The sequence below is a fragment of the Podarcis raffonei genome, chromosome 17 (genome assembly GCF_027172205.1).
Source record: "Podarcis raffonei isolate rPodRaf1 chromosome 17, rPodRaf1.pri, whole genome shotgun sequence".
In the NCBI taxonomy this organism is placed as follows: domain Eukaryota; kingdom Metazoa; phylum Chordata; class Lepidosauria; order Squamata; family Lacertidae; genus Podarcis; species Podarcis raffonei.
The window spans coordinates 31257515-31271294 of NC_070618.1; the positions used below are offsets into that span (position 1 = coordinate 31257515).

General features: G+C 47.6%; 1 protein-coding gene across 1 annotated transcript; it reads right to left on the bottom strand.

The window, feature by feature from the left end:
- Window positions 1–744: 744 nt before the first annotated feature.
- Window positions 745–13535, bottom strand: ATG4D (autophagy related 4D cysteine peptidase). Its single transcript, XM_053370741.1, has 11 exons — window positions 13387–13535; window positions 11661–11962; window positions 9140–9223; window positions 7820–7993; window positions 7015–7348; window positions 5972–6036; window positions 5682–5830; window positions 4612–4690; window positions 3635–3711; window positions 2773–2892; window positions 745–2165 (listed from the first exon to the last, which is right to left on the bottom strand). Exons 2-11 carry the CDS (start codon window positions 11878–11880, stop codon window positions 1983–1985), a joined length of 1485 nt encoding a protein of 494 aa, XP_053226716.1. The 5' UTR covers window positions 11881–11962; window positions 13387–13535; the 3' UTR covers window positions 745–1982.
- Between the last annotated feature and the right edge of the window lie 245 nt (window positions 13536–13780).

Below are 13780 nucleotides of genomic sequence, written 5' to 3' on the forward strand. Positions count from 1 at the left end.
GCCTGCCTTGGAGAACTTTCAAGGACAAAGAAGTGCATTCAGGAAGATGGGCAAAGTCTATGAGGAGGAGGAGATCTTGAGGCTCCTCTTAATGGTATTTCTGATTACAAGGAGTCGATCCTATTAGGAACCTAACAAGGGGCAGGATTCAATTAGGCTTCTGCACTAGCATGTCCCATGCTATTCCCAAACTGGCACCATGGGTGGGAGAGAATGTTCACCTTAGTGCTATGCTGAAAACAACTTGGTGTAAACACTTCTTCATTGCAGGCTTCAGCTGCGGCCTATGGACCACCCTAATATGGAGGCAAGTAGCCAAAGAGCGTTTTTCTTTCACAGGTAATATAGCCGATAATTTGCTTTGAAGGTACCTCGAGTTTGGTCATGGTCTGAACTCTACAGGCTGGGAGTTGGAGGGGCAGGGGGAGTGGCTGTTGTGCTTGTACCAGGGGCGTAGGAAGGGGGGATGGTCTGCCCCAAGTGTCATCCCGGGGGGGTGGGGGGTGACAAAATCCCCCTGGGTGGATTGCTGCCACACCGATTCGCCCCCATAGGTGGCTTGCCCCAACCCTGGGTGCCCGAGCAGCTAGCTCCGCCACTGGCTTGTACCCTGTTTGTGGGCATCTAACTGGCCACTACAAGAACAGGGGGTTGGACCAGGCGGTCTCTGGTTTGGAGAAGCAAGGATTTTTGCCAGTAAACTGGTTCCCGAGTCGTAGCCAGGTCAATGAAAAGCTACACCTGTTGGAGCAGAGCTTTTATTGATCAAACAGATCTGGAAGGAGGAGTGTTGCCTCTGAAGGGGGGAGTCTGGGTTGCCAGCAGAGACATCCACACAGCAAACCTGGCTGACCACAAACACACCTGAGTTAAGAAAAGCAGAAGAGCACCCAAGCCCACTTCTGAGAGTTGTCAGTCTAACCTTTGCTTTAGCAGCTGCTGAAGAAAGACTGATAAGGCAGGAGGAAGTGCAGGGAGGGGAAAGAGAATTCAAGCAACTGTCTCCAGGGTAAAGTATACAGGTGGTTGTTTAATACCCTTTTGCCACGGATCTCTCAACCAATATGCAAGGCTCTATCTATCCCAGGGATGCATCTCTGTAGGGAATCCTATTCTCCCCCGATACTAACCTGAACTGTCCCCTCCACTCCTCCTTAGCCTCCTTCCAAAGGGAGACCTTCCTCTACACTTTGAAACCATGTCATAATACTAATTATTCAAGCCCACCCAATACATCATTAACCAAACAGGCCTTGTGCCTCTTTTGTTCTTCCCCAGCCACCTGTTAACCAGTGAACAACCTCTAGCTTGTAAAGTCTTCATCCCTCAATTTAAGTGAATACAGATTTGTCTCTATACGTACACCTCAATTAAAAAATAGACAAGACAAGCTGTGCCCCTCCCTCTTCTTTTATGGGCCTATGGAGTGCACTGAAACAAATTGATGGGGAGAAGCAACCACACAAGCAGAGTAGCAAAGAACCTCAACTTGAGCACAATAATGCAGAGGTTAATAGCCTGGCCCTGAGTTCAGGACTGAGTTCTCTGTGTAGTTAATGAAGTTGCCTTGAACTCTCAGTCGAAGAGACAGAAACCTACTTTTAGAAAATCAACCCAGAACTACCTTGCTAAAGGTTTCCCTCTCCTCACTGTGAACTGCCTTGGCTCTCGCCATTGTACAGTCATTTCAGTGCTCAATATCGCTTGCCCATGTTCTGCGGGTTATTCCAGTGTCTTGACTTCCTTTTAGCAGCATCCTAACGATTGAGGAGTTTGGTAACCCCCACAAGACATTTCAATTGCAGCCTCTGACATGGAGTGCTACCTGACTGCTACAGGCTGGAGTAGCAGAAGACAAGTCACTGCAAGAGTGACACAGGGACTCTCCCACTCTCCTGGATCAAAAAGGGAGAGGGCTGCCGTAGGCATCTACATAAATAAAAATAAATATGTCAGTGGTGTTGGGGCTGCCTCGCCAGCGATCATAAGACGACAAAATCCTCTGTGGTTGCCTTTTTCGCCCTGCCCCTCTTGCTGGGCCGCTGCCCTTGCACCGTTTGCTGGGAGAATCGGGAACAGAGTTCTTCTAAACCATAGTCCTGAGCGCAGCCATCTACAATGGAGAACATGGGGTATTTCTCTTTGGCAGCCGCAGAATTGAGGACCTGCAGTAGACACAAAGGAGGACAATTGGCACAATCCAAATACTTGAGGCAGAGACAACATGAGGTCTCTATGCCGGAACAAAATATAGCTAGAGTCTATTTCTTCTCTGTTTTGTGATAGTCCAAGTACAGGGAAGAATTACAGGGATCTAACACCTTGTGGTAGAACCCCTGTACAAAAGAATTTGCACATCTTCCTCTCCGTTTGTGAGTTATCATTAGAAAAAAAAAACATAGCTCACAATTCCCATGTACAGGGAACAGGGAAGCTCCTGCAGCCAATCAGAAGCCACGGAAGCTGCGCTGGACGTTCGGGTTCCAAAGAACGTTCGCAAACCAGAACACTCACTTCTGGGTTTGCAGCATTCGGGAGCCAAAATGTACGCGTGCCAAGGCGTTCGGCTTCCAAGGTATGACTGTACTTCCATCATTGCCTCAAATCACCTCAACCAGATCCTCACCCTCAACATTTCCACATTTCAGAATTCTGCAAACCCTGCTCCCACTAAACCCTAGGAGTGTTGAGTTTTTTCAGATCCACAAATCAATTCAAAGCTGGCCCCACTGGCAGGGCTTGGAGTTGCCTCAAGGCAAACATAACCCTCACCTGTGTCAATTCCACGCACAGGCTCTCAAACTCTCTTCTGTGGCTGACGTAGAAGCCAATGGTGCAGCTGGGATCCACCTTGCTGAAGGCTGTTTTCCGGGGTGAGTTGCAGTGGAAGGACTGGAAAAAGAGGATACAGCAAAATGTGATGTTCACAGAGCTGTCTCACATCAAGGTGACCCAGAGACTATGTATTTAGTACCGCCAATTTATACATCACTGAGCACCGTAGCTTCTAAGTGGTGTACAATGAGGTTGCAAAAGATCAGTTAAAATCATCCATGAAGTCAGAAAATCTTGTTCAAAATGCCTGCTGAAATTTCAGAGAGTATTCACCAAGTGCCTGAAGTTCAACCAGGGTGTGTGTGTCCTGTCTGATCTCAGCCAAGAAGGAAAATCTAGTGGAGAATTTATCTTGCACAAGTAAAGCCTTCAATATCACCCTGCATCTCAAAAACATGTTTTAAAAATGCATCTGTAGCATATAGACCCAATGATTCTCCTGTTTCTCCTCCACGTAGATAATTTATAAGTATCACAACTGACCTTGAGGGAAAATTAAAATGCCTTTAGTTTTTTACTCCACTGATGAAAATATGCCTTGCCCAGTTTTGTTCTTTCTGTAAGCATCAGAAATGTAACACCAGCTCTTGCTTTGACTACTTACTTTTTACCATACTTCTCTTAAAAGGGCTATTATGCTTCCTCAATTTTTAGCAACAAAACACATTTATGTTTTGGCAGTTAAGCTGTAAACTCTCCACACCAGATGCAAGGTTAACTATTTTGTCACAGTTGTGCCTAAGGTGCAATGATACATACTGGCTCCCATGCCATCCTGGAGCTCTCGGAAGGTCCTTACCTCCAGGGGGAAATTCTCCTTAGTGGTGTCCACAAAGAGCTGGCAATAATGCGGGTCCAGGAACAGAAGTGTGTCATCTGGAAGACAAGAGAAGTGGGAGATCAATTATGGATCCTATTTTGTCTTATGGGAGGACAGATCCTGAAGCTGAGGCTCCAATACGTTGGCTACCTCATGAGAAGAGAAGACTCCCTAGAAAAGACCCTGATGTTGAGAAAGATGGAGGGAACAAGGAGAAGGGGATGACAGAGGACGAGATGGTTGGACAGTGTTCTCGAAGCTACCAACATGAGTTTGACCAAACTGCGGGAGGCAGTGGAAGACAGGAGTGCCTGGCGTGCTCTGGTCCATAGGGTCACGAAGAGCCGGACACGACTAAACGACTAAATAACAACAACATTTTGTCTTATGAATGAGTGTGGTGGGGGTATGGGGGAGGGACACCTTTAAACTGTGCACCACTAGGAAATGTTTACGAATGTTTACGTACCTTGGTTTTCAAACAGAATGCGTTCCAGAAGTCTGTTTGACTTCCGAAACGTTGGGAAACCAAGGCATGGCTTCCGATTGGCTTAAGGAGTGTCCTGCAGCCAATCGGAAGCCACACCAGACGTTCGGCTTCCGAGGCAAAGTTCGCAAACCAGAACACCTACTTCTGGGTTTGCGATGTTTGAGTTCCAATGTTTGAAACAACAACCAATAACAAAAATGGCAACGTTCTGCATGTTAACTTACATCCAGTAACTTCTGCAATTGCATTTTGGTCCATACCGAGCATATAAGAGTGACCAAGTATGGATGAAAATGTATGCACAGAAATGGATGAATGTCATGCTAACAATTTTGGTGAAGCATTCTGGTGGAGAATTTGGGGTGCCTGCCCTTGTTGGGGAAAAGCAAAGCAGCACGTAATAACCCAACATCTGGAGGAGAAGGGAGACCAGACATTTCTGCACCTCAGCAATGAAGTCTATTACCTTGATATCCAACGAAGTACAGGGAATGCCTTGGTTTTCCTCCAATGATCCCAATACAGAAATCCAGCCTCAGAAGTTCCTGCACAAGAAAGGAACTTAAATCACACCACCTTCGACCAGCTCCCTTTCCAAGGGGTCGCCCAGTGATGGAAGGAAACAAATAGCTCAGTTGGTAGAGCATGATACTCCTAATCTTAGGGTCATCGGTTTGAGCCCCATGTTGGGCAAAAGATTCCTGCATTGCAGGGGGTTGGACTAGATGACCCTGGTGGTTCCTTCCAACTCCATGAGCCTGTGATTCTACTCTGTGGTATGCCCTGATGCAGAATGACCAGGAGAGACACCAAAGACCACCACCCACTTTGAGCGTTACGCAGGGCAAGAGGAATGCAACTGGTAAGTGCACTTGGGTGGGCAGGGAAGTAGTCAAACATGTTTAATTCACTGCTCTTCTTGAATAGTTGCATTCATGAGAGGCAATTTCTCTGTTGCGGCTACACAACTTGGCCATCGTTACACAGCAAAGGAACCTCCCACCCCACCCTTCCTTTCACAGAATGGGCACAATCCTCCTTAAAGAACTGTTACATTTTCATTCTATCCCATAGAGCCAAAGAAGTAAAAGACCCCTGTACAGTTAGGTCATTAAAGGCGACTATGGGGTTGTGGCACTCATCTCGCTTTCAGGACGAGGGAGCCGGTGTTTGTCCACAGACAGCTTTCTGGGTCATGTGGCCAGCATGACTAAACCGCTTCTGGCACAATGGAACATCGTGACGGAAACCAGAGTGCACAGAAATGCCGTTTAGCTTCCCGCCACAGTGGTACCTATTTATCTACTTGCACTGGCATGCTTTTGAGCTGCTAGGTTGGCAGGAGCTGGGACACAGCAAAGGGAACTCACCCTGTCATGGGGATTCGAACCGCCCACCTTCCAATCAGCAAGCCCAAGGGGATCAGTGGTTTAGACCACAGCGCCACCTGTGTCCCATAGAGCCATCAGCCTGGCTTCCAACAAGGATGTGCCCATTTGAGTCCCAGAGTCCATCTCACACCTATTCCCAAGTCACCTTAACACAGTCCACGTAGGCGGGGTTAAACGTCTCTCCCCCTAGCCGCATGGGCACCAGGATGATGACTGCTTTCCATTCGGCGCCAGGGTCCCACGCAGTCCTGTCTTTGCTTCTATTGGCCAGGTTTGCCACATCATCTTTGTACACTACGGGAAGCAGCAGAGCAAGGAATTCAGGTCCTGCAGCCAAGGGGATCTCAGCCCAGCTACCTGGGCTATGACCTCCCAGGTGCTTCATGAACCACAGGCAGGGCTGCTTACCCCCCACCCCCCTTCAGCTCCTTTTACCTGTGCAGTCCTGAGACACGTACACCGCCAGGTTGCCTGCTTCCGAACAGCAATCTACTGCTTTCCTGCAGGGGGGAGAAGGTGCACTTCAGTTGGACACAGCGTTGCCTCCCGACCCCACTCTCCAGCCAGCCTCATCCCTGCAAGACCACCACCAGAGGATTGAGGACAAATGAAAGAAGCTATAGATTTCTAGCTTCCGAGGTCAGCAAAGGAAGTGGAGCAGCAGAACAGCCCGTCTGTCAGCTTCAGGGCTCCTTTGCTTTTGATACTTGGCAAAATTCCCTCAAACCCCCCCCCCCCGCCAATACAAACAACAACAACGCCAAAGTGCTAAAGACTCAAAGGCAGAAGGCAGGCTGGAATCTGTGCCCCTTCCACTGACTAAACACTGCTGGATCAACACACAAAAGAAGGAAGGAAGGAAGGAAGGAAGGAAGGAAGGAAGGAAGGAAGGGGGCAGAAAAGACCGACTGTTCCTTTTGCTGAAACTTCTGGGTCAGGACCACATACACACACAGTGCAGAAATATGCAATTTAATATTCTGGAGGGACACACATTCTCCTTTGATTGCAAACCTTGGCAGCAGGCCAAGACTTGTCTCTTAATTTTAACGCTGTGGTCTCATAGCCCCATTCACGAGATAAAACCTTTGCCTGTTCTCATGGCTTAAACTTTGAATCACCTGGTGCCATATGCAGTGAGATGATCCAGAGCCCAGTCAAAATGGGGTGGCAGAGGCAGGCCAGTTCTGGACGTTCTGTAGATTGGAAAGCCTTTGCACTGCCAAATCTCGAAACACTAAATATTCTTGGCCGAGCAGCTTGATTTGTCTTGTGCACTAAGAATAGCCATGCAATAATTGGCAAAAACACACGGCAAATGAGCTTTTACAACAAATATAGGTCTCCTGATCAGAGCTGGCAATTCGCCCCACCCCATTGCACAAATATTCCTGGTGAGAATTTGCCAAAATCGAACACCCCTACCCCCACTTATTTCCTGGAAGTCAAACCATTTCTTGTGTCTTATCACCTCTCACCTGATTATGTGGGCTACAATAGAAGGCCCATACCAGTCCCCTGCTTTCTTCCCTGAACTGTGCCCCAGTTCAACCAAACGGTGAATTCCAAAGGGTGCTTGCGGCCGGTCAGCAAACCATGAGATAATCTTCTGGTGGTAACGCTCCTTTTCCAGTTCATCAGGACTGCAGGTGCGCCTAGGGGCCTGCAGCTCCCAGGGTCCCCTGCTCCTGTCAGTAGGGATAGATGGGACCTGGCGCAGGTTAGCTGTGCTGGGGCAGGGCAGAGGGGTGGCTTTCATGGGCTCCATCTCCGCCAAACTGGGGGTATAAAGGGCATCTGACCAGGTCCAATCTGAAAAGCGGAATAGAAAACCAAAAAGCGGGCTAAGGACTTGGGCACTCTTCATTCCCATTAACCACCCAAATGTTGAAGCATCCCAAATGCAAGGTTGTTTCACCTGCTCAAGATTGCAAACAATTATAGCCTACATTTTGATTGGGATGGCGGTTGAATATGGTGGCCCGAGCCATTTGGCTTTGCAAGTGGATCAGCTATGTACAACTCGTAGTGCTATTTGTTCTGCAAAAAACTTTTCCACTGCTCAACTCTCCTTCAATTATTGATCTTGGGGTGGGGTGTCAGGTGCAATGGGAGGAGGGGCTGTTCAGACTAGATGGCTCTTTGGGACGTTACGTGATTCTGGGGCACACTGCAGATACCTGCATGCGTGAATGCATGCTTTAAGATGGGACAGGGGAATGGGAAGGGGCGGGCGAGAGGGATCCCCTCACGACATGTCGCACACAGAGCTGTGCCTCTCACCTCTGCCAAGGAAATGGACGACGAGACCCTGAGCCAGCAGCATCTGACCACTGCGCAGCATGCAGCCCCAGCCACAGTCCGTGGTCCACATAGTGCCTTCTAACTGCTGAAATTCCCGTCGGTAGGTTAGCCAGATGCGTGAGGCAAAGTCCTTCTGAAAGCACTCCACATCCTCTGTAAGGCAGAACAGAGACCGGTAAGGAAGAGGCCCAGCCAACAGCAGCACACAAGCAAGCCCAGAGGCAGAACTTTTCCTTTGTGCATCACAACGCCCCCAGCCATATTTACAGGGAGACCCTCTAGCTCACGGATGGGGGAGTTCAGGCACAGGTCTCAGTTTGGCCTGTGAGGCTGTTTCCCGCAAACCATGCTCACCTGCCCCACACCTGACATCTTATGGGCAGGTGGAGCTGTGGCTGCCAGTGCACAAATGTGAGTCCCAAAGTCCTGATTGTGCATTGGCTAGGCTGGCTGTGCTACTGGCAGTCAGCCAGTTCCCAAAAGGGCTCTCACCAAGTCCTGACAATTCAGAGTACCCGTCCCCTAACGCGGTTTTTCACAAACCTGTGGTCAGGGATGATGGAAGCTGTAGTCCAACAACAGCTGGACTAATGAAACATTGCCCTAATGTCATTGCGACATCAGATGATCATCAGGTGGGCGACCATGTCCACTTGTCAAATCTGGCCCACAAAGGATCTGTTGGCAGATCCAGTCCCCCACCCCCTTTCTCTAGTTGTACTGTCAAGATAATCCTCTTCATCTAAGTCAGGCTTCCTCAAACTCAGCACTCCAGATGTTTTGAGACTACAATTCCCATCATCCCTGACCACTGGTCCTGGATCATGGGAGTTGTAGGCCAAAAACATCTGGAGGGCCGAGGTTGAGGAAGCCTGATCTAAGTAGTTAGGATAAATAAATAAGGATCAGAACAAACTGAATTAATGCTATACATCTCAAACGTTAAGGAAATAAAGGGCAGGTATGAGCTTGTAATCCCTCCTTGGCTATCCAAGACAAAGAAGAGGCAGAGAGAGAAAAGCAACAAAGGGCCGGCATGAAAGGACATCTTGGCCTTGATCTTCAAATTTGCCATCTCCTATCTATACTCCTGCACTGCTAAGAGGATTGGCAGCCTCTTTCAGAAATGCATCCATTGTCATCGACTGAGGGATTTTACACCAAATCAATAGTGTCTTGTTGGGGGTCAGAGGAAGAGGCAGGCAGAGGTTGCATGAAGGAACTGCACAATACCATTGCAAAACAAAAATGAACCCAAGTTCTGGGAATCCCCTCCACCCTGACTCCCAAGCCGCTCACCTTCACGTTCAAAGCGGTAGATGTGTCCAAAGAGGTAGACTGGGGAAAGCTTGCTGAAATTAGTTTTGGTCTTGACCGTCCAACCTCGGGAGGAAAAGGAGACAGGTAGGTTTGTTACAAACCATGTGGCATTCAACATTGGGCCTCCACTTCCTTCCTGCGGGTTCGTATGGAAATCCAGGCTTGACCTAGTCTCCAAACCAGTGGCCTCCAGTGGCAGAACTCCCCACACCCAGCTTGACTGCATAACAATCTGCAGAGGGAACACCATTCCCTGCACACTTCTGCTTAAGACGTTGCCTTCCATAGAGCTTACCCACCAATAAACATCCACCAATGCACTAGAAGCCACCCCTCAAACGTTATTTACTGCCGTTTGTGTTCTCACATTCACTTCAGTCTTCACGTGCATGAATGCATGGCTGTAGTTGGCAGCATTTCTCCAAGAATAGCCTGCATGAACAGATCTTGTTCTGCACATGCAACAACTTTGTTAAATCTCACCTGGTGTTATTTAGACAGGCCTTTGAAATGGGAATTTTCTTTTAACCAACCATAACTTATGGAAGTTTTTACTGATGCTTTATTGACATTCTTATGATTGTATCTTTTGTACGGTGAACACTGGCTCGTAATTATTATTATTAATTATTATTACTACTACTACTACTACAGAAGTGTGATTTATAAATACTTAAATGAACAGATAAAATATTCACCAGCATGTGCCTGCAATGGGGAATTCTACAATGTGCTGAAGCTCAGTGCTCAGGTGTAGAAAGAGCACTATAAATGTTTTATTTTTTTCCAGCCCCTCAACTACAGATTAAAAGCAACCCCATCCAAATTGCCCCTGTTCATTCCTGACAAGAGAAGCTACCTGGAATCATACAAAGCAGGTGCTCTTAGTGCAGGAGAAAATACAGGGAGGGAAGATACGGTGGATTTCTGCTCCCATCGCCAGAATAAAGCAATCAAGTTAAACATTACTCAAAAAGAAAGCAGAACTAAATCTCTCCAACCCCACCCCTGCCTCTTGGATTAGTTTTTAAATGCCATGGGGTAAGATATGAAATCCTTATCTGTAAACACAAAACACACAATCAGTGTTGTAAGTAGAATTTAATAGGACATTTTCACCAACCCAGATAGATCGGTGCTCACATTCACTCTCCACAGCCATGATTCAAGGAGCTAATGCAGAAGCAGAAGCTGGCAGGGGAGGTGCTCTCAAACCAACCAGAAAAGCATGCAAGAGGTGACAGGTTTATTAGCCCAGCAGAGGCTAATGACAAGATAACAAGAAAACAGAAGCAGAACCTGCTCTCCAGATCATATTATCTTCCCCACCCCATGACCAGTAAGGCTAGCCATATTTGTTCAAGGTGTGTAAGCCTCCTACACACATTTGCTCTCTGCTCTTTTCGTAAAAACACACTTGGCAGCTGTTCTCAGAAACAAATACTGACATATCAAAAGCCTGTGATCAGCCTCCAAATCTAACAGGGATTTCGGGTCAGCTTGGCATTTAAGTGCCTTTTGTCAATGAATGAATGCTTTTGTTGCAAGACCTGGAGATTTGCCATATCCCAGAGGACATGGCAGAATTCCAGATCTCAATATATGGAGGAATTTCAGAGGAGCTCTTGCAGCACAAACAAAGGAAGTCACTCCATGGCACGACGAGTCGTGCCAAATAAAGGAAGTCACTTCATGGCACAACAAGACAAAGGCCAACATGAGAATCAGGCCTCTCAAGAGTGCAGGCTACAAATTGTCTTGAAGTTTGGGGCCATCTTGATTCTCAAAGACAACATCTACCCACAAGCCTTATGACACTGAAATCTGGGGATATCCTGGGTCTCCCAAAATCATACAAAGCCAAATGCTAATAATTCTACTGAGTACTCCCAGAGCCATACCTTCAATGCCACTGTAGGCTAAAACTAGCACACTGCCAATTTAGTATTTAATTCCATAAAATTTATATACCACTTGATTGCAAAAAACAAACACCTTCAAAGTGGTTTAAAAACAATGAAACAAAAATAGTTCAAAACAACTATTTAAAATATTTAAAAAATTAAAATAAACATTAAGTTTAAAACCTGATTAAAACACAATTGAGATGCATACATGTTTAATTTCTGGTTTAAGATTTTAGACATGATTAGTGGCTAACAAAGCTTCTCAATAAACAATTTTCAACTGTTCATTTTTTAAGATTAGGATGCATTGTTGAAAAAGAGAATACAACCACTACCCCCTTTTTTGTTCTGACTTAAAACAAGAAACTGATACTATATTTTGGAATACTAGGGCTAGAAATTTATGGCTCATTTTTCTAGCTTTTAATATTTTTATAATTGTACGATGCTGTAATTTAATTGTACGCCACCTTTGGTTGGGTTTTCCCTCTTAAAGGAAGCACAAACATTATTTAAACTTGTCAAGTGGAGGACTAAGCAGAAGGAGGATTATTTCCCTTAATTTCCATGCAACAACTGTAAGTCTGACTCACCATATTTCACATTGTTCCAGACAGAGAAGAGCTTGCTTTTGATCTTGTCCACTTCGTCAGGCTCGTTATGTTGGCTGCGTGCGGCACCCCCTCCGGGGAAGAGCCCTGGGTAGTTCCCCCCTTGACTGCTGGACCTGGGATTAAAGAGTTGCCTTCCGTCTGAGTGGCGCAGCTCATCCTGGCTTAAGTACTGCACTGAGGTGGGTGACACGGAATTCATTTAACAACTGGGACCAGTGCAGGCTGCGTCTTCTGTGGGGGGTTGGGATGAAACTTCCATGTGCCTCGCCAGGGAAGCAGAACTGCAGAAGCATCAGAAACAAGGTTGAGAATCTCACTAACAAGGCGACTAAGGAAGCCCAAAGGCCCCAAACAAATCAATGCATTTGCAGACAAGACTCATGTTACCCCCACCTCCTGCTCTGTCTGTCTGTCTGACTCAAACCATCATGCTCAGCTGTGTGAGATGTGTCAAGGAAAAACCTTTAAGGGACGCTAAGCTGTAAAGAGCAAATGGGAGAATTCATCCAAACTCTGCCTCTTTTTCAAACAATGGCTGTGAATCCCTGGCATCTCCAGTTTAAAGGATCTCAGGCACCAGGACTAAGAACAACTGTGCAGGTGGCTCATCTTAGACTGGACTAAGAGAGTGGAAAGGAATCAGAGAAAATCCTACAGCTCCCCCCCCCCCCGCCTCCTTTAAATGAAAGCTGTGTAAACCAGGGGTCAGAACCTTTTTCAGCCATGGGCCGGTCCACTGTCCCTCAGACCATGTGGTGGGCTGGACTATATCTTTTTTTGGGGGGGGGGAGGAATGACCGAATTCCTATGCCCCAGAAATAACCGAGAGATGCATTTTAAATAAAAGGACACATTCTACTCATGTAAAAACACGCTGATTCCGGATTGTCCGCGGGCTGGATTGGGTTGATTGGGCCGCATCCGGTCCATGGGCCTTAGGTTGCCTACCCCTGGTGTAAATCAAGGTTTTTATCAGTCCAGAGACTGACCACCTTCATCTCCCCAGCTGAACCTTTTAGAGCAGCATACAATATTCTGAACCAGTAACAACAGGGTGGGGGGAGAAAGTGAAAGGCACCATATTTCAAGCAATATACAGTGGTACCTCGGGTTACCGTAAGTACTTAATTCATTCTGGAGGTCCGTTCTTAACCTGAAACTGTTCTTAACCTGAAGCACCACTTTAGTTAATGGGGCCTCCTGCTGCCGCCACGCCACCATTTCTGTTCTCCTCCTAAAGCAAAGTTCTTAACCTGAAGCACTATTTCTGGGTTAGCGGAGTCTGTAACCTGAAGCGTATGTAACCCGAGGTACTACTGTATTGGAAAGTCTTTAATGTCTGATGTTTTATTGTGTTTTTAATATTCTGTTGGGAGCCGCCCAGACTGGCTGGGGAAACCCGGCCAGATGGGCGAGGTATAAATCTTCTTCTTCTTCCTATTAATAATATTATTATTATTATTTCAGCAGGCGTCGCAGAAGAGTGAAGGGAAAGGCGCCTGCTTGATCTCCATAGGCAGGGAGCTCCCAAATGCAGGCTAAGTGGCGAGTCCTCGCAGATGCAAGCGCGGCCCTAGCAACCCAACTCGCCCCCAGCAACCAGCGCCCATTCCACCGCCACGGAAACCTTCCCCTCTCCCTCCTGCAGCGACACACGGCCCAGGCGAGCCCCGCTTCCCCCCCCCCGGACCCCCTCACACCCAACCTGGGTGGGCATGGGACGAGGTAGCCCGTTTCCCCGGGGCGAGCCGCCGCCGTTCAGTCCGCCATGACTTGGGGAGACCCTTCCGCCGCGAGCGGCAGCGACAGCGCCACCGCCATCTTAGATCCCCGGAAGCAGCTGAGAAGCACCCGACGTCCGGGCGGAAGTGGTCCTTCGCCCTCAGACGGCTGCCGGAAGTGGCTGCTCTCCCCGTGGCGAACCTAGAGATAGAAATGTAGAGGAGGGAAAGCTCAACCTTGGAGAGCCTCACCACCACAAAACTACAACTCCCATCATCCCTAGCGGGAAGGACTGTGGGTCAAGGGTGATGGGAGTTGTAGTCCAACAATATCTTGGGTGGCTCAAGGTTGAGCAAGAATTATAGAATTGGAAGGGA